General features: G+C 34.8%; 2 protein-coding genes and 3 non-coding genes across 7 annotated transcripts; 4 read left to right on the top strand and 1 right to left on the bottom strand.

Moving 5' to 3' along the window:
* Positions 1-343: 343 nt before the first annotated feature.
* Positions 344-3,583, top strand: LOC141683575 (small ribosomal subunit protein eS8-like). Its single transcript, XM_074488320.1, has 5 exons — positions 344-459; positions 548-620; positions 844-1,177; positions 1,503-1,672; positions 3,301-3,583. The coding sequence occupies exons 1-5, from the start codon at positions 456-458 to the stop codon at positions 3,377-3,379; spliced, it is 660 nt and encodes a 219-aa protein (XP_074344421.1). The 5' UTR covers positions 344-455; the 3' UTR covers positions 3,380-3,583.
* Positions 2,190-2,264, top strand: LOC141688264 (small nucleolar RNA snoR64a). Its single transcript, XR_012561720.1, has one exon. It is a non-coding gene; the product is annotated as a small nucleolar RNA snoR64a (small nucleolar RNA).
* Positions 2,583-2,665, top strand: LOC141688257 (small nucleolar RNA R38). Its single transcript, XR_012561713.1, has one exon. It is a non-coding gene; the product is annotated as a small nucleolar RNA R38 (small nucleolar RNA).
* On the top strand, positions 2,860-2,945 carry LOC141688256 (small nucleolar RNA R38). The gene has a single exon (XR_012561712.1). It is a non-coding gene; the product is annotated as a small nucleolar RNA R38 (small nucleolar RNA).
* A 9,915-nt stretch (positions 3,584-13,498) lies between the features above and the next one.
* LOC141683918 (glycerophosphodiester phosphodiesterase GDPDL3-like) lies at positions 13,499-19,777 on the bottom strand. Of its 3 annotated transcripts, none has more exons than XM_074488722.1 (9): positions 19,444-19,777; positions 18,278-18,571; positions 17,332-17,447; positions 16,717-17,218; positions 16,298-16,336; positions 15,836-16,114; positions 15,514-15,656; positions 14,738-15,224; positions 13,499-14,067 (listed from the first exon to the last, which is right to left on the bottom strand). In XM_074488722.1, the coding sequence occupies exons 1-9, from the start codon at positions 19,556-19,558 to the stop codon at positions 13,766-13,768; spliced, it is 2,277 nt and encodes a 758-aa protein (XP_074344823.1). In that variant the 5' UTR covers positions 19,559-19,777; the 3' UTR covers positions 13,499-13,765. The 3 variants fall into 3 exon arrangements, with proteins under 3 accessions (XP_074344823.1, XP_074344824.1, XP_074344825.1); XM_074488723.1 differs by lacking the exon at positions 19,444-19,777 and adding an exon at positions 18,963-19,092; XM_074488724.1 differs by lacking the exon at positions 19,444-19,777 and adding an exon at positions 18,720-18,854.
* Between the last annotated feature and the right edge of the window lie 2,570 nt (positions 19,778-22,347).

Here is a 22,347-nt window from a genome sequence, read left to right as displayed (position 1 = left end):
ATATAAAATAAAAAATGAAAAGTTATATAAAATAAGAAAATAATTTTATATATACAAAAGTTGTCAATAAAAAATATATAAAAATGTCATTGTGATCAAAAGAATTAAAAAATTTGAAAAATATAAAAAAATAAACCCATGATAAATACAAAATATAAATACTAAAATTTAATTTTTTAACGTTTGAATTCAGCTGTCCATCACCAACAACATTAAATGCAGTCTTGAACTCCTCCATGTGCTTACTAAGTTAAGGATATAATTGTAATTGCAGATTACTGCACGGAGCAATTCTTTACTGCATTTAGCAATCATGTTTGTTAATGGATCGCACACTGTAGTTCACGTAAAAAGCCCAGAGGGGCAGGCCCAAGAGAATTAGGGTTTGAGAGGATATAATAACACAAACAAGTTGTCTCTCTTCTTCTCTGCCGGGAGAACAATCCTCTGCAATCATGGGTATGTAATAATCAGTTTATTTATGTGCTTTTTTCTCTTATTGAATAAAATGCAATTGTTATGTGCTTATATGATGATCAACTTGCAGGTATTTCACGTGATTCTATGCACAAGAGGCGTGCCACTGGTGGCAAGAAGAAGGCTTGGAGGAAGAAACGAAAGTAAATTTCTACATTTTTAAATATCACTATCACTAGATTCTTTTTTTAAGATAGTAATGTTGTTCATGAAGTTGTGCAGATATATACATGTTTCATTCAATAGGGTCCTAAATTACTGATTTTTTTATAAAGGTTAAGTGGAGACAGAGTAGTGAAATGCAGAGATAGTCTGTTCATTAATTTTTTGCTATGTTGATACCATAAACTTTGTTGCCTTTGTTAGGTATGAACTAGGGAGGCAACCTGCAAACACTAAGTTGTCCAGCAACAAGACTGTTAGAAGGGTAAGGGTCCGAGGTGGAAATGTCAAGTGGCGTGCGCTCAGGCTGGATACCGGGAACTACTCTTGGGGTAGTGAGGCTGTAACTCGGAAGACTCGAATTCTTGATGTTGTCTATAATGCATCCAATAATGAATTGGTTAGGACACAGACATTGGTCAAGAGTGCAATAGTTCAGGTTGATGCAGCACCATTTAAGCAATGGTATCTTCAGCACTACGGAGTTGAAATTGGTAGGAAAAAGAAAACTTCCGCTGCTGCCAAGAAGGAAGGAGAGGTATGAACCTTTTCTACTTCATCATTTAATTTCTTTGTATAATTTCCTACTTTTATGCTGTAGTAAACCTGGATTTGTCCCTTCAGTTAAACGAGGAAAAAGTACTTCTGGTAAATTTATAGTAAACCTGTAAATTGATTGAAACCTGAACAATGAAAACATGCTCAGATATGTTTGTGTGCATGGATTATTGATATCAACCAATGTAATGTGTATATTTAGTTGACTGAGAGTAGCTGGTGACAAGATTTGGTCTTTATGCGAAGTTTGAGGATAGAGGTTGATTTGATACAAGTTTATACTCATGTACTGGCGTTGCTTATAGGATGGTGAAGCTGCTACTGAGGATGCGAAGAAAAGTAGCCATGTACAGAGGAAACTACAAAAGCGTCAAGAGGATCGTAAGATCGACCAACATTTTGAAGAGCAATTTGGAGGTGGTCGTCTATTAGCCGCAATTTCATCAAGACCTGGCCAAAGTGGTCGCGCTGATGGGTATGTTATTGCATCTTCACATGTGAATATCTGACTTCTGAGATAACTTGATATTACGAGTAATTTTTTTAAATAAAATTAACGTAGATGTTGAAATTTCAATGCAGGTACATTTAGTGCTAGTAAATTTGACCTTTGAATTTACACTTTTATAATTTATATACTTAACACTTGTGTGTTTTTCCCAGAGCATTTCTACCTACAATTTTTTCCTGCTCAACGTTTTTCCTTGCAGACAGTTTCTGAAAGCAATGCCAAACTGGCTCTAAATGTTCTCATACTTTTCCATGTATTTTTGCCAAGCTCACTCTTATGTTAGGTCCTTGTATGTTGAAGTCTAACAAAACCGTCGTCAAAAATCTTCTGCTCGTATCATTTTCTTAACCATAGCTGATGTGATCAAATAACAAATATAGTTCTTTTTATTATTCTCAATCTACTTTCCCTGATTTTATAAAAGTACATGTACATCAGTGTTGTATATATATGAGGTAATAAAAAAGGGAAAATGATGTGTTTTATTGACAGAGTTGAATGCTCTTACAAAGATTTGAGTATTATGATTCTCATTCAGTATAGGAAGATCTGATTCCTCTTTTTACTTTATAATTTTTATATATATGTATTTTGTATATATTTTGTGATATTTTGTGATTATTGTTGATGCAATATTTGCCCGTGATGATAGTTTAAATATTCAACTGAAGAAAATGCAAGTTATATATTTGCAGCTTTTGTGTTGAAAAACAAACACTTGACTAGGACGGTCTGAGGCTTATTATTAATTACATCTATATCTATATATCGTTTTAGTTCTATTTGTATGTATAATTTCAACCTGCTCTACCAGCAGGGAGTTGGGATATACCAGGTACATTAAGTTTTTTTTTCCCTTGTATAATTTTTCTGAAATTGTGGATGATGAGATCAAATATTTCACAGTTATCCCTGTCTGAGATAATATTTGCTGAACATTTGTGATCTGACACAATCAATATTTGATCTTAGTCTATGAAGCAATTATTTTTATTAGTATCATTTGTGTACAGTTAAATTGTTTCAATTGTTTATGCTGCAGTTGTGATTTGACAAATCAATAATTGATCTTAGTCTATAAAGTAATTATTTTTATTAGTATCATTTTAGTACAATTAAATTGTTTCGATTGTTTATGCTGCAGTTGTGTTACATGTGGATGATGAGATCAAATATAAATTCACAGTTATCCCTGTCTGAGTTCTATCCTGCTGAACATTTGTGATCTGACATGTATCCAAAATTTGCTAATTAATCCTTTTTTCCTGTGTTTTTGTAAGTTTTTGGATTTCATTTTGTTCATGTATAGATTTGCTTGTTTTTAATAGTACAGAATGAAGGTGGTTCAATATTATCTTCAAAAACGTTATTATTGGCCCAACTGACTTGTTTGTTAATGGAAGAATTTGGGACATTTATATATTTGCTTAAATTCATGATGTTGAGTACGGTATGATTTTTTTAATTTAAATTACATATTTGTCAATCTAATTTCTATTGGAATATTATTTGATAATTGAATATTAGAGAATTGAATTTAATGAAAATTGTTTACACCTATTAACATAGTTTTAAATCCTTTCCTGTTACAGATACATTTTGGAGGGCAAGGAGTTAGAGTTCTACATGAAGAAACTTCAGAGGAAGAAGGGAAAGGGTGCAGCAGCTTAAACTTCAACGACCTGAATGGAGAACTTAACAGCATATTTTCTTTATTATTCCTTTATGTATGTCAGACATGCATTCAGGCATTGAAAAACCTATTCAATTCAATTCCAATATCTTCATTTCTGGTCTTAACCCTGTTTTTTAGGAATATTAATTTTTGTAATATCTTTAACAGTGGTAATATCCAGGATAACTTATATTTGAATATACTAGATTTACCTTTCTTGCAAACACTTAATCTAGTCATTAAGTCATGTCGTGCAGCTATTAAGTTGATAGTACATGGCTTTGTACATAAATTTATACGGGTAAAACCAGTCGGGCTATATGTATTGTTTCTTGCAGGTGAATGCTGTCTGTATTGTGTCCAAATGTGAAATGGAGATACATTTTCAACAATTAAATCATTTCGGTGTCTGGCTAGTTTATTTTTCTACCAACCAACCTCCAGTTTTCTACAGATTTAACTTTAGAAGCTGACGTTGATCACGTAAATGCAAATATAGTCCCACTCTAGTTTGAAGTTTCTTGCAAACTAAACCGGGAACTGACTGCACGATTCCTAGTATTCAAGTCTAACAATATAAAGTTAATACAAATGTAACAGTATAACCTAATTATTATATATTCATAAAAAAATTGGTTATCCTTGGTTGCATCATTATGTGTGTCCTTTATCTGCAGCAGCATCGCTATGTGTGTCCAATCCATCCACTACCAAATGTAAAACCTGCTGTAGATCTATGTATTTTACTTTACTATGTTGTGGTCAAGACTGGCCTGCCCCAACCCTTGACACTCGCAGGAGATTTATAATTCTCATTCAAGTCTTTCATATGCATTGGTTGGACAACACTTACATTGTATAATTGTATAAACCGTGTTTGGTAAGATAGATCATGACACCTATAATATTTGAAGGCCTGGCCAGTCCACCGAGCAACTGATGCTTTAGCACGAAAGCAGAAACTGGAAAGTTACCAACACAGGTGTAATGTTTCTTGATGCTAAACTATAAACCGGAAAGCAAGTAAACGGATTTCAGAGGTAAAAGAAGCCAGCACAGTGTACTGCGAAGCACCTGAATAACCTTATATAATGGTAAACTATAAACAATTAAAAAAGGAATTTGTAACAATGTATCACTAAGTGAAGTTTTAGGAATCAAACAGGATCAAGTGACGCAAGTATCCAAAATTACTTCTATAACTTGCCGTACTTCTGTTTTAATCTCTGTCTGACGTAATCGCTTCGAGCTTTGGTTCGGGCCTGCTGAGGAGCAACATTAAGATATGAAAGATGCAAGCCAGCAGCAAATATAGAGGCACCGCCAAGAAAGATTCCGAAAGTCATAAGCATCTTCCTTGGTGTTGACGGATAGCATGTAACCATCTGAGACTTGCTTTATCCAACTCTAATCAAAGATAATAATCTCCTTGGAGATCTGAAACCAATAAAACTTCAAATTGCATCTATGTTACTAGGACTCGGCTAGAAGTGTCCGACATGGACACGTGTCCAAGTATCGGATTCGGCAACATTTTGAAAAATATACATGTTTTTGGCCTAAAATAAGTGTCCGAGTCCAAGTGTCCATGTCCAAGTGTCGAGTGTCCGACACGGGTACTCGAAGGTAAAATGAAGAGTCCGAGCAACATAGAATTGCATAAATATAAATAAATAAAAGCACAACAGCTAAAAAATCGAGAATTGTTGGACACTGTACATATTCAAATGACGTATTAGAGCATCTCCAAGGGGATGCAATAAAATCTAGGTGGCAACAATAATTTCAAAAATATAGATGATATGTAAAAAAAACACAACTCCAACGTAGACACGTGTTAGGTATATTTTTAGATGCCCATAAATAAGCACCTAGATTTGTAGATTTGTTGACTGAAAAACCATCATCTATATTCACTCCACGTCATTTCCCTCTCAAAAATCTATATCCCCAACTTTATTTCCCTCTAAAATGAAGAATTCTCCCGCTTTAATCTAGGAGATATTGATGTATATATACTTGTTCATCACACACACATATAATATATATATATATATATTATTTTAATTTTATGTAATGTGAAGTGTGAAATTAATTTATGAAAAACTACAAATTTGTTCATTGTTAACCAAATTTATTAAATACTTATAAAATAATTTAAATATATATATTATATTTTTAAAATTATTAATAAACTAATATAATAATAAAATTAGTTAAACATTTTATAATATATAAACGTAATATTTTTAACTAATTCTTCTGATGTTTATATTATAAGAATAATATCCTTCAATATGTTTTAATTAATTTAATATTTTAGTTTCACTTGTATTCACTAAAAAAAATTAGTTTGTTATTAATAATATCTTCACAACTATATATGTTAAAAATAATTATTTAATATAGTTTTTGAAATTTGAAAATAACAATAAAAACTTTTTTTCAAATATAGCTAATCATTTTAGCTAATACCACTAAAGTCCAATTGCTTACAGCTTCAACAAATTTAACATAATATCTATTTTATACTATTTTAGCTAATGAATATAGCTAATAGCCGTGGATATGTTCTTAATCTACACTTATTCTGGCATCAGAGACAAGCTCTGAAGAAACATTATTAGTTCATGCTTATGCTTCACTGAAAAAGGCTAAGCTAGCATACAGACTGAAAAGTCAAATTTTGCAATATTATTGTGGCCTTTTATTAATTTGTACAAACCACAGAAACAAATGATAAAACATTTATATTATTCAAAGTTAGAAAAAGCAATAAGTGAAAACTTAAGCTACTGGAATTTGATCAAACACATGATATGCATCTGTTTTTCACTCTGACCTCAAATTGATAACCCATGAAAATAATGAATTCATACATTTATAAAGATTGAAATGGAAAGTACGTATATATGTATAACAAGGAGGTGATGATGTATAAAAACTTACATTAAAGACGCAACAGACTGATTTGAATGGCCGATTGTGTTGGGGAGATTCCAGAGAGACAGCGGCTGAGTATATAGACTTCAGACTGCTGCTTTTTTCTTTTGGCAAGTGCAAATAATTTGGATCTTGTTATTCGCTACAAAATTCGTTTATATATTATTTTACCAAATATAATTGTGAAGTGCTAAATTTCGTTCTTGTAAATAAAAAGTTTTAAATTTCGTCTTTTTTTAAAAAAAGATGGAAAGAATTTAATACTAAAAAGTTACAATGATAATTAGCAAAAAAAAAAGTTCCAATGATCTACAAAAATAATAGAGTCCAACAAATATTAAATGAATCAAAATCGTCTTCCCGGTTTTCATCACTAAATCGAAAATAACACTAACCATAAAGCAGGGATAAAAACCCTCTCCCGAAAAACAAAACTAAGATTTTGTTTTAAAAATATTAAATTTGCCTCATTTGTTTATTTCATTTTATATTTACCTTTTGGTTAGCAAAAAGGCAAACTATCATTAATACTATAATATATAAGAACTAGTTCCCTAGAGAACTATAATTATGTTCTATAATTATGTTTTATGTGTTTTGTAAAAAAATTTCACATTTTTTTCTTGAATTGCATCAAAAATTCTCATACATATATTTTAGTTTTATATAACACGTCAAAATTTTAATAAATATTGTTATGATTACCATAGAACACTAAATATACAAATATACAAGTATAGTATATTTTATGATTTTTGCATAACACATGTATATGTTGTGAAAACAATCTGCGATTAATACAAATAATCAAACAAGTGTGTGCGTGAGTAAACGAAATCAAACGGAGGAAGAAAAGATATAAACAGAAGAGAGATCCTCGAGTCCAGTTGAAACTGTCTCCTTAAAGCTATTTCGCCTCTCACCGTATGTGCGAGTCGATAGCCTCCCAGGATAAAACGAGGTAGCGGCGGCGTTACGGATAACGAGCACCTTCAGCGAGCTTGAACGGGCACGAAACTATCACCGACAGAGAGAGATTTGTGTTTAGAGGCGAATATGTTTTTGGTGTGTCTAACCCTAACGCCTTAGAGGTGTTTATATAGGTGTAGATAGACTTGTGCGCTACTCTTTTCCATAATTAAATATCATTAATTATGGAATCGGTGTAATACTTGCAAGCTACTCTATTCCATAAATAATCTGAAACAGAATCAGATTAAATATATCAAGACATACACCATATCAATTAATCTGAAACAAAATCAAATTAATTTATGCCATAATATTTGAGCCAAATTCTAATGGAAAATAATAATTTCCATTATTAAGAGAATATCATCATATCTCACACATCTTTTAGTCATAATGCTAAAAAATATGACTTACCAATATGGGACTTATACCCATATTTTCCAACAATCCCCCACATGGGTGAGATTGGTGATCTTAGTAGCACACACCAGACAGACAGACACGGAGTTTGACTTGGTGATAGTTTCTTCGATCAGATATAGCATACGATAGGTAGAGAATGCTCCTTGAACCTTCGCTCGAGTAAGCATACCGACTTTACTGGTAGACAGTAGACGTGCTTGTCCTTGAACTGTTCGACCGTTTATGTAAACGATGATATACTTATCACTATATCGTTTCTGACTCGTTCAGCTCTCATGAGTATGTCCATTTTGGCCATGGAACATCGTCCTGGTTCTGCAGAAGTTTCTAAAGAATTGTGCCTCGCAATTCTCCTTTGAAGCGGCCCCACTTCTCTCCCACATAGGTGATCTTTATCTTATAGAGTAACCCGCGTTTACTCAACTGAATTCCATGCGTTCACTCCTGAGCTCCATGTATTCATCAAAGATCATTAAAGGCTCAAAGCTTAACCTCGTACCTTACGGGTCTCACTGTTTCCTCATCATAGGAACATGCCAGGGGTTACCCCCACAGTGATTTGGTCATCATGATTTAGTTGTCCCATTGAACCAAGTTCTTGGGATCTCCAGTCAGCAATGGTTGGGCGTCCACCATGATGCCGTTAAGCAATAGGCTTAAGGCCCATCCCTCTCGATGATTTCTCAACCACTTCTCTTGATAACCCTTTGGTTAGTGGATCCGCGATATTATCCTTTGACGGTATATAGTCAATAGTGATAATTCCGGTTGAGATCAATTGTCTAATGGAACTGTGTCGTCGTCGTATATGACGAGACTTTCCATTATACATCGTGCTCTGTGCTCTGCCAATAGCGGATTGACTATCACAGTGAATCCCTATTGCAGTTACAGGCTTTGGTCATCTTGGAATATCCTCCAGAAACTGACGTAGATATTCAGCCTCTTCGGCGCATTTATCTAGTGCCACAAACTCAGCTTCAATCGTGGAATGAGTTATCACCGTTTGTTTTGAGGATTTCCATGATATTGCCGCTCTAGCTAATGTAAACACATAGCCACTCGTAGACTTAAGTGCTTTCTTGCTAGATATCCAATTTGCGTCAGTATATCCTTCTAATACTGCTGGGTATTTGCCATAGTGCAGTCCATAGTCTCGAGTTCCCCTCAAGTACCTTAGTACCCTTATAATCGCTTTCCAGTGATCAGCTCCCGGATTACTCGTAAACCTACTCAACTTGCTAATTGAGTATGCAATGTCTGGTCTTGTACAACTCATGAGGTACATCAGACTACCAATTATCCTCGAGTATTCCAATTGGGAAACAGCTACACCTTTGTTCTTGGATAGGTGCAAAGTCATATCCACAGGTGTCCTAGCTTTCTCAAAGTCATCCTTAAGAAACTTCTAAAGGATCTTGTCAACATAATGTGGTTGACTTAATGCGAGACCCTCTGATGTTCTAGAAATTTGAATTCCCAGAATTACATTTGCTAGTCCCATATCTTTCATGTCGAACCTTGATTTCAACATGTCCTTTGTAGATTTGATAACTTTATCATTGCTTCCAGCAATAAGTAGATCATCTACATATAGTGTCATCATGACATAGCCATTGTCATTCTCCTTGACATAGCTGTTCTCGTTATCCTTGTAATAGGCACAACTATCACATTCATTGATTTTGAAACCACTGGCCAGCACGACCTCATCAAATTTTTCATGCCATTTCATAGGCGCTTGTTTCAAACCATACAATGATTTCACCAATCTACACACTTTCCTTTCTTGTCCTGGGACAACAAACCCTTCAGGTTGTTCCATATAGATTTCTTCATCTATGTCTCCATTTAGGAAAGCTGTTTTCACATCCATTTGATGTACAGTTAGATTACGCATTGCAGCAATAGCAAACATCATCCTTATGGACGTTATTCTCGTTACAGGAGAATATGTATCAAAGTAATCAAGGCCTTTTTGTTGCTTGTATCCTTTAATTACAAGTCTGGCCTTATACTTATCAATAGTGCCATCAGTTTTCAACTTCTTCTTGAAAACCCACTTGCTACCTAATGGTTTGCAACCAGTTGGCAAGTCCACTAATTCCCAAGTATGATTTTGCATAATTGAATCAACTTCATTCTTGATGGCCTCTTTCCACATAGGCCCATCAGGTGAGGTAACCGCCTCCTTATAAGTTTTTGGGTCACCTTCTTCGAGCAAATAGGTCATAAAATCAGACCCATAGGATTTCTCCGTTCGTTGTCTTTTGCTCCTTCTCACTACCCCCATATTTTCGTCTTCACTTTCGTCACTCTCATTATCGTCATCTACAGACTCATGAGATCGTTTAGACGTCGTAGGTTGTTGGTTTCCTGGATTACAGGGAAACATCGTCTCAAAAAATGAGGCATTCCTTGATTCCATAATGGTATTCTTTTGAATATCAGGAATCTTGGATTCATGAACAAGAAACCGATATGCAGTGCTGTGTGGAGGATATCCGATGAAGACACAATCCACAGTCTTAGGACCTATCTTCACCTTCTTCGGTGTAGGGATCAGTACCTTTGCAAGGCACCCCCACACTTTCAGGTGTTGGTAACTTGGTTTATTTTTCTTCCACATTTCATAAGGACTTACATCCTTATTCTTGCGCATCGTAATATTTAAAATATTATTTGCGCTTAAGATGGCTTCTCCCCACATCGATTGTGGGAGCCCAGAGCTTAACAACATCACATTCATCATCTCTTTCAGGGTGCGATTCTTCCTTTCAGCCACACCATTTGACTGAGGGGAGTATGGTGCAGTGACCTCATGGATTATACCATGTTGTGAACAGAATTCCCCAAACGGTTCAACATATTCACCTCCACGATCACTTCGTATCGTTTTGATTTTCTCAGTTTGTTGTGTCTCAACTTCTTCCTTATAGATTTTAAATTTATCTATAGCTTCGTCTTTGCTTTTCAACAAATATACATAGCAGTATTTTGTACAATCATCAATGAATGTAATAAAATACTTGTTTCCTCCTCTTGTTGGAGCGAATTTTAAATCACATATGTCGCTATGTATTAGGTCTAGCACTTTGGTGTTCCTTTCCACACGTTTAAATGATGATCTCGTTAATTTTGCCTCAACACAAGTCTCACACTTATGTTTTGGATCGATAGTAAGTTTAGGTATGTATTCTTTTGCACTTAAACGTCGCAAAGTGTCATAATTTACATGTCCTAATCTAGCATGCCATAAATTAGGAGACTCAAGCAAGTAAGCAGAAGAATTCTTCATTTCATTATCGTCCTTAACGGACATTACATTGAGCTTAAAAAGCCCATCAGTTAAATAACCCTTGCCTACAAACATACCACTCTTAGACAAAATAACTTTATCTGACTCTATTACAATGCGAAAGCCATGCTTATTCAACAGAGAACCAGACACAAGGTTCTTGCGAATATCAGGCACATAAAGTACATTCTTCAAAGTCAGATTCTTCCCAGAGGTCATCTTCAGGATCACCGTGCCTTCACCCTCAATGGTAGAAGTTGCTGAATTCCCCATGTAGAGCTTCTCACCAGCATCGAAAGCTTTGAGGCTAGAGAAAACCGCCTTGTCTGAGCAAACATGCCTAGTAGCACCAGTATCAATCCACCATTCACGTGGATTAGAACCGACCAGGTACACTTCAGAGACCGTAGCACAGAGGTCTATGTCACCTATCTCCTTGGAGATATTCTCTACCATGTTTGCTTCTTTCTTCTTGTTGGGCTTCTTGGGCTTCTTGGGCTTCTTGCAGTCAGAAGACCTATGACCAACTTTATCACAGTTGTAGCACTTCCCTTGAAATTTCGACTTCGAAATCCCTCCCTTGGGTGCCAGCTTTGCCCATTTACCAGAATTAGCCTTCTTGGGCTTGGAGCTTTGAGCATGCTCCACCATGTTTGCCTTCTCAGTGGCAACGTTAACTTTCTTCTCGGACCCTCTGTTGTCTTCTTCAATACGAAGTCTAACAATAAGATCCTCCATAGACATCTCCTTTCGCTTGTGCTTAAGGTAGTTCTTGAAATTTTTCCATCCAGGTGGAAGCTTTTCAATAACAGCAGCAACTTGGAAAGACTCACTTATGACCATTCCCTCAGCATGAATGTCATGAATGATCACCTGCAGTTCCTGCACCTGACTGACCACAGTCTTAGAGTCTGCCATCTTATAATCAAGAAAGCGGCCAACAATCCACTTCTTTGCCCCAACGTCCTCGGTTTTATACTTATGGTCAAGTGACTCCCATAAGACCTTAGCTGTTGGCTTCGCGCTATATACGTTATACAACGAGTCAGACAAACAATTTAACACATAGTTCCGACAGATGTAGTCGGAGTGCTTCCAAGCATCAGCAGCATACACAGTCTGCATGTTACTCTCAGCAGTGAGCAACGGTGGTTTTTCCTTAAGGAAGCGATCCATATGCAACGTGGTCAGATAAAAGTGCATCTTTTGTTGCCAATATTTGAAGTTCGTTCCGTTGAACTTCTCAGGTTTTTCAGCATGTGCAGCAGGCACAGTTGGCATAACAGGTGCAGCAGGCACCACGGGTGGAACAGATGGTACGTGCGTCTGTACTACAGGTGTATGCACACCAGTAGGCACCGCAGGTATGATCGGAGGAGTGAATCCTGCCGATATCTGTCCAAGAGGAACACTAAACTGTCCAATGACAGTGTGTCCCACAGGCACATGTCCCGAAGGCACATGTCCAACAGGCGTTTGACCCCCATCAGATCGTACGATCCGTGCGTTAGGGTTAATCGGCTGCTGGGGAACCCCATCAGATCCAGTGATCTGTGCGTTGGGATCAGCTGTCATGTTCATCGAATTGTTCACAGTTTGGTTCTCCATCGATCTGTTACTCAACAAAACAAGCAGATACAGATGTATCAGTCACAGATGTATATAAAATAAATAGCTTTAAGATTGTGAAAACAATCTGCGATTAATACAAATAATCAAACAAGTGTGTGCGTGAGTAAACGAAATCAAACGGAGGAAGAAAAGATATAAACAGAAGAGAAATCCTCGAGTCCAGTTGAAACTGTCTCCTTAAAGCTATTTCGCCTCTCACCGTATGTGCGAGTCGATAGCCTCCCAGGATAAAACGAGGTAGCGGCGGCGTTACGGATAACGAGCACCTTCAGCGAGCTTGAACGGGCACGAAACTATCACCGAGAGAGAGAGAGATTTGTGTTTAGAGGCGAATATGTTTTTGGTGTGTTTAACCCTAACGCCTTAGAGGTGTTTATATAGGTGTAGATAGACTTGTGCGCTACTCTTTTCCATAATTAAATATCATTAATTATGGAATCGGTGTAATACTTGCAAGCTACTCTATTCCATAAATAATCTGAAACAGAATCAGATTAAATATATCAAGACATACACCATATCAATTAATCTGAAACAAAATCAAATTAATTTATGCCATAATATTTGAGCCAAATTCTAATGGAAAATAATAATTTCATTATTAAGAGAATATCATCATATCTCACACATCTTTTAGTCATAATGCTCAAAAATATGACTTACCAATATGAGACTTATACCCATATTTTCCAACATATGTTCTATAAAATATTTCTCACATTTTTTTATTTATATACAATTTTTTGTTTTCATTTAACATAAAATATGCATATTGAATAAGGGATAAAAGAATATAAGAAAAATGAAGTCTTGTCGGTGTTCTCCAATTAAGGTGTTCTCCATAAAATCCAATATATACCAACCAAAACTTCTTATCAAAACATAATCATAGTGTAACAGTATTCAATATTTATACAAAAGCCCTGTACTCAGTAAAAGTAATTCTCAAATTACAAGGAAAAGGAATGAACAAATCCTACACTCTCAATTTCAAACATTAGACATCTAAATCATCTCCATCTGAGCTCTAAACAACTAAAAACTTCAGCTACAAAAAAGGCGAAAAAGTACAAATATGCAAAATGATTGGAGAAAAATGACGTGTGTTCCATGTTCAAAAGAGCAAAACACTGGAAAGAAGAATGGCGAGGTTAGATAAGAAAATGCCCACAACTACTTTAGCTTGCCCATTTGGTTGCTTAGGAGGTGGTGCTGTAGCACCATCACCAGTACCATTGTCACTATCTGGTTTCGTGACAACTGAAGGAAATGGGGGCTCTGTCACATCAGCCACTTCCAGGACTGGGTTGGGAGCTATAGCTGGTGGTTGAGTTAGACTGAGTGATAGAAGACCTCCAGGTCCTACAGGAGTCATGTAATTTGGTGTATCCTTTCCTAAAGTTAAGCAACGGTTTCCTGTAGATAACCATAACAAATATGAGGGCAGAAGAAAAGATTAGAAGAATACTCTACGATATGAAAACTATGTATACTACTGTTAGAGACTTAGAGTATTTCTGAATTCTAAGATAGGAATTCCAAATCAAGTTGAATCATTTTATGATAACAAAGGTATTATTACTTGGACAGAAATATTAAAGATAAGGTAGTAATTATCATAGACATAGAGAAACAAGTAGATCAAGATCAAAATACTTCTGTTGACTATTTATAGAAATGATCAGTGCGTAAAACTGTACATATACCAATTAACACCACATGACAAGTATGCAAAAGGTTAGATAGTTGTGCAGAGACATATAAGAGTTTTGAGTGAGGAAGGAACTTCATTCTTGTCTTAGATTCACAAAAGTGGAATGTGGTTTTACCCCTCTAGTAAGGTTTCCATCTCACTTTTTGTGTAATTTAATTTGTTGCTTGCTTTTGTGTTTCATCTTTGTAGATGTTACCCTCACATGGTTATTACAGCTTGTAAAAGTTTTAACTTGAACTTTCAAGGATAGCCGTTTACCAATTTTTAAACAAAAAAGAAAAGGAGATGATCAACAGGGTATAAAAATACTAGCATCAATTCCGCATGATTATCTACCAGCATCAACTCAGCAGAAAAGGGATAAAAACTTACTTCTGTATCTGTTGGCTGTCCCAGGGAAATCAGTAATAACACCATCAACACCAGAACCAACAACAAATGAGTTCAACTCCACATATGCATCTGAGAAGAAGTCCCATGCTTGAGAAAAGAACTCATTTTGAAAAAGTTTTACATAAACAGGTAGCTTAAATGCCTGCAGCTTTGACACAACATCTGTAACATTTGTGAGGAATCCAAAATTTTTACTGTAGACGGAATTTTTGTTGATAACCAGAGAATTGGCGAATTTTGTTATGTCCAAAATGGTTGAATTCAAGACGTCACGGATATCCTCCTCAACTTCATAAACAAGCTCATAGTTGTTTTTTTCCTCCTTAAGTTTAATAAGAACTGCACTATTCGAAGATTGAAGCATAACTTTTTTCCTTGTCTGATTATTGTAACCAGCTTTGCTCAAGGCATCGACAACAGCGTCTATTACACCCAGTCCCTGTTTTTCTGCTAGGTAGGATGCATTCTGTAGAATTGGGGAAAACCTCATTAGAAGCATTATGGTCAAGCTGTTGGACCATGAAGTACATAATAAACAAACAAACATTTGCATAACATAGATATATATAGATTCATGATGACAAAAGGAACCTTATAAATTTTCAAATAAACTCATCCAGATGAGAAGGTGTGATTCAGTCAACCAACCTTTTAGTTCATGTAAGTTGTTAAAATTATTGTTATATATATTTGAAACATATTGGTTTGCTTGTCAACGCATCATACAAGAGATCAAGAAACCATAATAAACTAACCTCAATGCGGATCACAACACCAGAAATGGAAGTTGCATTATTTGCCAATGCCAAAAAATCAGATAATGCCACAAAACTTCCAGCATTTTTGTTTCTAGGATTCCGATACAGTGTTGCGTCTGAATAGGGATTTGATATCACCGCTGCCATGATTTTTTTTATAAAATATTTAAACATGAGTATGCCAGAAATCCTGATCAAATCTAAACTGATTGACTAAATGTCTATGTACTCGCATAAATAAAAAAATATTATGTTCCTCAATAAATTCAGATTGCCAGCATTATTACCCAATAAGAAGTGGCAACAATGTTTAACTTACGTTTTAAAGTTTGTATGTCACTCCAGTCCAAGCTAAAGGAGAATATTCCATCACTGTTAAGCTCAGGGATGGTAACTACTAGGTTGCTGAAGGACTGAGCAGCTGTGGTCCTATCTATAAGGTTTATAGATCCTAAACAAAACGGTGTTCCATCCTTCGACATTTGAACAGGACAGTCAAGAACATCAGCGCCATCTGAAATAGCTTGTTTATACGCTAAATCAGTACAACCAGGGTATTCTCCGCTTGATCCTTCGTGTGAAATGACCAAAGGGATTGCTGCAAGGAGAAACCAAAAAATTTAATCATTCTTGTGGGACTTCAGTTGTCCCAAAAGCAATACATGTTATAATACACGTTTCAACAAAAAATTCTGCATATTTACAAAATTTTTTTTAAAAAAAACCTTCAAAGAAGAAGAATACAAGACCCACACAAATAACTTATATTTTAACGACATACCTGGTCCAGAATTGTTTTTGTCCATGTGAGAGAAACAATCTGCAGCATTAAAAATATCAAAAGAAAAATAATTGTCATATTAGCAGTATAACGATTAATATTTTGGGACGTTCAAGAGCCTAGTAATTAAGTTATATCCTCACAATGTTAAAAGGAAGGGTACTCCTAGGACACAATCATCTTTTTGTTCATGTTGCTTTTTATTTCGGCTAAAGAGGTCATCTTACTTGGACTAATACTTAAAATGCATAAAGTATTATGGAGAACAAGGAGACCCAGAGGCACAATATACTGTTCACAAGTGCACAGTGACAGATTAAAAAGGAAAAAGAACTAGTTCCCAGTAAATCAGTAGTGAATTACATATTATAATACAAGACAAAACAAAACATGTAAAATAAATTAATAATTCACATTACCTATGGCCTCTGACGGAGTTATAGGGAAATCAGAAAGCACACCATCAACGGAAAAGTTGTCATTGTCGATGAAATTTAGATACTCAGATACAGGATCATAGTTGTAATCATAAGCAAACGGTATATCGTTAGCAAAATCAGATGCAAAAATTTCAAGTCCCTCCTTATGAGCATCCAAGACGACTGAGGTGTGAGGCTCCAAATATAGATCTTTATCCAAAGGCCATATATAAGTTTTTGGAACTAAAATTCCAGAAGCAAATGTTTTAACAAATGTCAGATTCTTCAAAAGAGAGCCATAAGTTTGGTTGGTAGAAGGCTCAATCTCACTTTGTCCTAGAAATCGGAAGATAAGTTTTGTTGGGCTTGGTTTGAATCGTGTAACAATACTTCTTAAAAAGTTAACCTCTGGTGATGAGATATAATTCACGATAACACTTCTAGATGCAGATATCACGAAGCTTCTCATGCTTAAATTATGTTGGTTGAAGAATGCATCATGCTGCAAAGCAATTAGAAATGCATAAGCTGGGATTGAGATATAGCTAATTCATTAAAATATACTTTCCTCAAATTTACATATTGTGAGGAATCAATGTGTAGCTTGATTATTACCTGAATATTCAACCACAATCCAGGTGGTTTCAATTGCCTAGCCACCTCCTCAACAGTCAATATTTGGAAGAAGCTACGATCAAAGAGATTGGAGCGAGAGAATACTCCTTGGGTTACTGTCCAGTGTCCAGATTAAAAAAAAAATTAATTAATCTGGCAAATCATCAAATTTCATTAAGCGCTTCTATATATATCTTTTAAACACTCTTAAAGCGTAAGCGGAACAAAAGTCATTCCGATAAGTGGTACGAGGAACCATGATACATAAATGAGGGTCAATACAATGACCACGTTAATAATTACTTTTTCTTATTATAAATATTATAGAACACCATACGCCTAGGTCATGCCATGATAAAAAAAATGGTTTTTTAATTTTAATTCTTATGGTTGCAAAGATTGGTTTTTTATTCCTTCTGCATTTTCAATTATTTTAAGGAGTCTCTGATCTCAACTTGTTGACCTTAATCTCCGAATGTCATTTTTTGTAATCTTATATTCTTATTTAAAGATTTGAGGTTCGCCAAATTTGGTGAACCCGATCACGTTCCAGAGTGAATCGGTACAAGAACAAACGGTTATCCATGACGAGAAATCTTATTCACGGTTACCCACAAATTGTCAAACGATGATCTAATCACAGGTTTATAGTTTATACATAGAAAGATGTCATAGACGCTTCTTTAACATTTCAGTTCTATCTCGTGCTGAGAAACCAAATGAAGAAAACTTTAACAACCTCTCGAGTGACTTAGGAAAGGTTTTACAAGATTTCATAAAGAATGTTTAACATTGATTGCGGATCTCAAATGTATATTAATTTTCTCTCAGACTTGTCCTAAACTTCCTAATTGTTAAAACCTTAGACTTAAGTGTAAAAGTGTTCCTTTTTCCATAAAAAAACGTTTTTTAATCACTTAAAAGATAAATATAAAAGTTGACTTACAAGTTACATTTGTGAGAGCATCTAGGGTGAAATCCACTGAAAACCATCCCGTCCTACTTACACCATTTACGAGGTAGGTCTTACTGCTTTCGTTGAATAGCCGCCCGATGTCAGAACCATTGTTGAGAGTAAGTTCCGGGAAACAGATCCCGGCTCCATCACTTGTTAATTGTACGTCACACCACAATACCATATCAGGTAAACCAATAAGTAATGCCAAGTTATACGCATTCATACTGGAATCAGGAAGTAACCCAGAAAAGCCACCACGTGCAATGGCTAGAGGTGGATCTCCTACAAAATGAATACAAAACGTGAGTTTTTATATTATTTGGGATACTTTTATATTAACTAAAAGAGAGTAATGTAGCATTTATAAAACTAATAAAAAATCGAGAACATATTGTAGAATTGCTAATCCAGGATCAATATAAAGTTGTACCCTGTTAACATGAATTCAAAGTAATACATTCTCGCTCTTTCCATCAAATTGGACAAAGACATTTGTGAGGGTCCTCAGGGCACAATGGCAATCAATTGAAATTCAGAAGAAATATCAGCTGCCTAAATTCAAAATTCTAAAATAGTAACATCAGCACATACGATTGCAAATGTGACACAATCAAGCAAAGCAACCAATATTTGAACTCTCTCCACTAAAACTACTGTACAATTACTTGCTTACTTTGTGTAGCTTAGACAACACAGAGTAACAGTTTTCAATCACTCCATCGAACGCTCTACTTCCACCTTATTGATCATAGTTCTCGCGAGGTTCCACACAAAAATAAATATAAATGGAAGGTTAAAAAAAACAACTGAATACATAATACTAAAATCACATTAAAACCCAAATCATAAAAAATGTACAGAGATAGATGCATATTCATTAATTAAGAAAGAAGTAATTACAAGACTAATAGGTACCCTGGTACATTAATCAACAAAATTTAACAAAAAAGAAATAAACTTAGTTTACTTACTAAAATATCGAAGACAAATAAGTGACTGATCCAAGTAAAAAGAAAAAAGGAAAGAACTCGACTTGCCACATCTTTCTTTATGTATGGTTAATGCTAATCTGCATACATACATGTGTGTGTGGGGGGAAGGGAGGGAGAGAGAGAGAGAGAGAGAGATAGAGAGCGAGAGAGAGAGAGGATCACCACTTAATGTCTTCCATAAAGAAGTGTTATTGCTAGGAGATCGCTGAGCAGCAGAGAAAAGAGGGAGGCAAAGAAGAAAGAAGATGCATAAAGTTGGCACCTTGAAGTTGAACATTGCTGGAGAAGTTGAGAGAGGGGAAGAGGAGAGCTCTCAGAACTTGACTATTGTTCGTTTCTTGATTTATCTCGGGAACTGTGAGATTCCAGTTTATAAAAGACCTCGCAATTTTAATAATATGTGTTTTGATCTCAGGAAGGTGGCTTACTATTATAAATTTAGAGCTGTGATTTTTTATGTTTGTAAAGTGGTAGTTAAAGATTTGGTCCTTGAAAGAAACTACATTTGTAAATGTGTTGTAAGAATATGTTATTAAGTATATTTTTGAAAAGCCGGCCACTTGTGGTGATTTGACTGACGGAGTCGCTGGCGCGCCGAATCACAGCTAGCCGATTAATGTACATGTCACCACTGAAATTATTAGGATATTTAATTACTGACTCCATCCTTACCATACGATTATACTAAAACAATTTAATCGTTATAATCCCTGTAAATTTAAGACTAAAATGCATGGTAAAGTCGTCCATTCCATTCACTATTTGCAAGAATCTCTCCGCCTTCCTTCTTAAAAATGTTCAATGGAACTAACACGTCCAATAAAATGTTGGTCCACAATAACTAAGGGTTGAAAAAAATCTAACTAAAATCAGCAAAAAGTAATAATAAATCAAGATGAAACCCGGAATCTGGAATCCAGATCATTCAGGAAAATATTTATGAGCTTCACTTGTTAATAAATGTTCTTCAACAAAGTACAGTTATGTTGGATTTCAAATGTTATCAATTAAATTGATGAAATTATATTACTATCTTTCATGCTCGAACCGTTTAATGATTATGGATATATTATGAATTAGAATACTTTTGGTTGGGGTGAATGAAATGGAATGGATGTAATTAAATGAATTAAATGAGAGTTGGAAGGAAGATTTGGAAAAAATAATTAGATGAACAAAAATTGTTATGATAAGAATTGTGAATAAAATGGGGTTAATAAGGAATGGAGCATTTCATCTTAAATTGGGGTGTTTAATTATAATATAAGTGGTTAGGAATGGAATGGGTGGAAGAATGAACATTTTAGAAAATTTAATCATTTTCTACTTAAAATCTCATTTCATTTCATTCCATTTCATTCACCCCAATCAAATATTTATGGTATTAGATAATAATATTTGATCTTCAAATTATACTTTCTTATTTGTAAAATAATATGATATAAAAAATTATTCTTAGACGTTATTTACCGCGATTCGAAGATCATTCCTTCAAATGCATTTTGCATATTATTTTAATATTTATTAATATATTTAATAATCGATTGATATTCTTTAAAAATTAATGAAAGTAATTAGATATCCATCCTAATGTAAGAGGTTGTTAAAGGGCAATCCATCAAGATTTATTGCTATATGTATGAAGCAAAGTATGAAGCACTCCCAAGAAAGTAACATGGAAAAGCTTATATTGCTAAAGGTAAAAGTTGGGATGACACATATGACGAAGATGATGGTAAAGAATTGAAAACTATGCTCTCATGGTATTGGAGGAAGGAGAGTCATCTACATCTAAGTCTGAGGTACCTATCCTAACCATCATTGATTTAAATGCTACACAATATAAGGAAGCTGTTAAAAAGATGAGTGTGGAAATGTTCCACACTCATACAAGCATGGTGGAAGCTACTAAGGAAGTGAATAGGCTGTTAAAAGTGAATGAAAAACTTGTGATTGAAAAACAAGAACTATAACTGCAGCTTGTTAGTCTAGAAACAGTTAGACAATAAAATGAATACTCCAAGAACAAGCTGAAGTGTGAGAGGAAATATGTAATATCCGGGATATATCGTGTAATTATTTTTGCTAATAAATAATTATTATGAATGTTCAGTGTTTATTCTGTGAATTATTTGTTAAGTGTTAAATGTGTTTGGATGTTTAAAAATAATATTAATTGAGTATTTTAATTTTTATATGTCCAAAATAAAATATAGATAATTGTCATATCTTCCTAATTATTTTTATGTTGATTTATGATTTTATAGGAAACATATGGATTTTATAAAATCTTTTTCCGAGTATTTAAAACTATTTTATACAAACAGGAACCAACCGACGTCATCCGTTTTTATAACCCGAAACTCTTCCGAGAACTCCTTCCTAACCTAATTGCAATATTCCGAGCATTTTCCATGTTTCGACTTTTTCGATCCGGCGTACGGTTTGTCCTGCGCGGGTCCCAGCGTAACATTTTCGATACATTATTCATTTCGGTAAATTAATAAAACTCGTATTTTCGATAAACAAGATCTTTTTATTAAACTATCACAATTATCACCTCGTAATACGTGTAACCAGGCGCTGAGACCAAGACCGCAGTACAAATTTTACTGGTTTGGATAATTATCCCGAAAACCGGTACCGTTTGTATCAGTTTTTATAAATAAACGTACCATTTTATATCCGGAATGATCCAACGGGATACTAATTTTCCGTAATTATAAATAGCCTTTACCGTATTTTATTCCGTATCAAAAATCATTTGCAGACAGTAATTATATTATTTTCCAGAGAAAATTCATATATTCATAAACCTTTCTGAGAATCAAACAGCAATTTGAAGGAGTTAGTGATCTCTGTTTTTAAAGCTTGAGTAAACAAAACGAAGGGTTTGAGGAGTACTATCAGATTCTGGAATCCGTTTTACTGCAGAAATCAAGAAGAGCCAAGGCGTAGGAAAGGGAAACAGATAGTCGAGGAGTAGACAGTTGTGATTGGAAGTTAGTGCAGTATAGCAAGCTAGTACCAGGCAAGTGTTCTGAACTTTCTCGAGATATATTATAG

This window comes from Apium graveolens, chromosome 9 (assembly GCF_009905375.1).
Source record: "Apium graveolens cultivar Ventura chromosome 9, ASM990537v1, whole genome shotgun sequence".
Lineage (NCBI taxonomy): Eukaryota > Viridiplantae > Streptophyta > Magnoliopsida > Apiales > Apiaceae > Apium > Apium graveolens.
The sequence above is the reverse complement of the archived record's forward strand: the minus strand, read 5'-3'. Positions and strand labels throughout refer to the sequence as shown.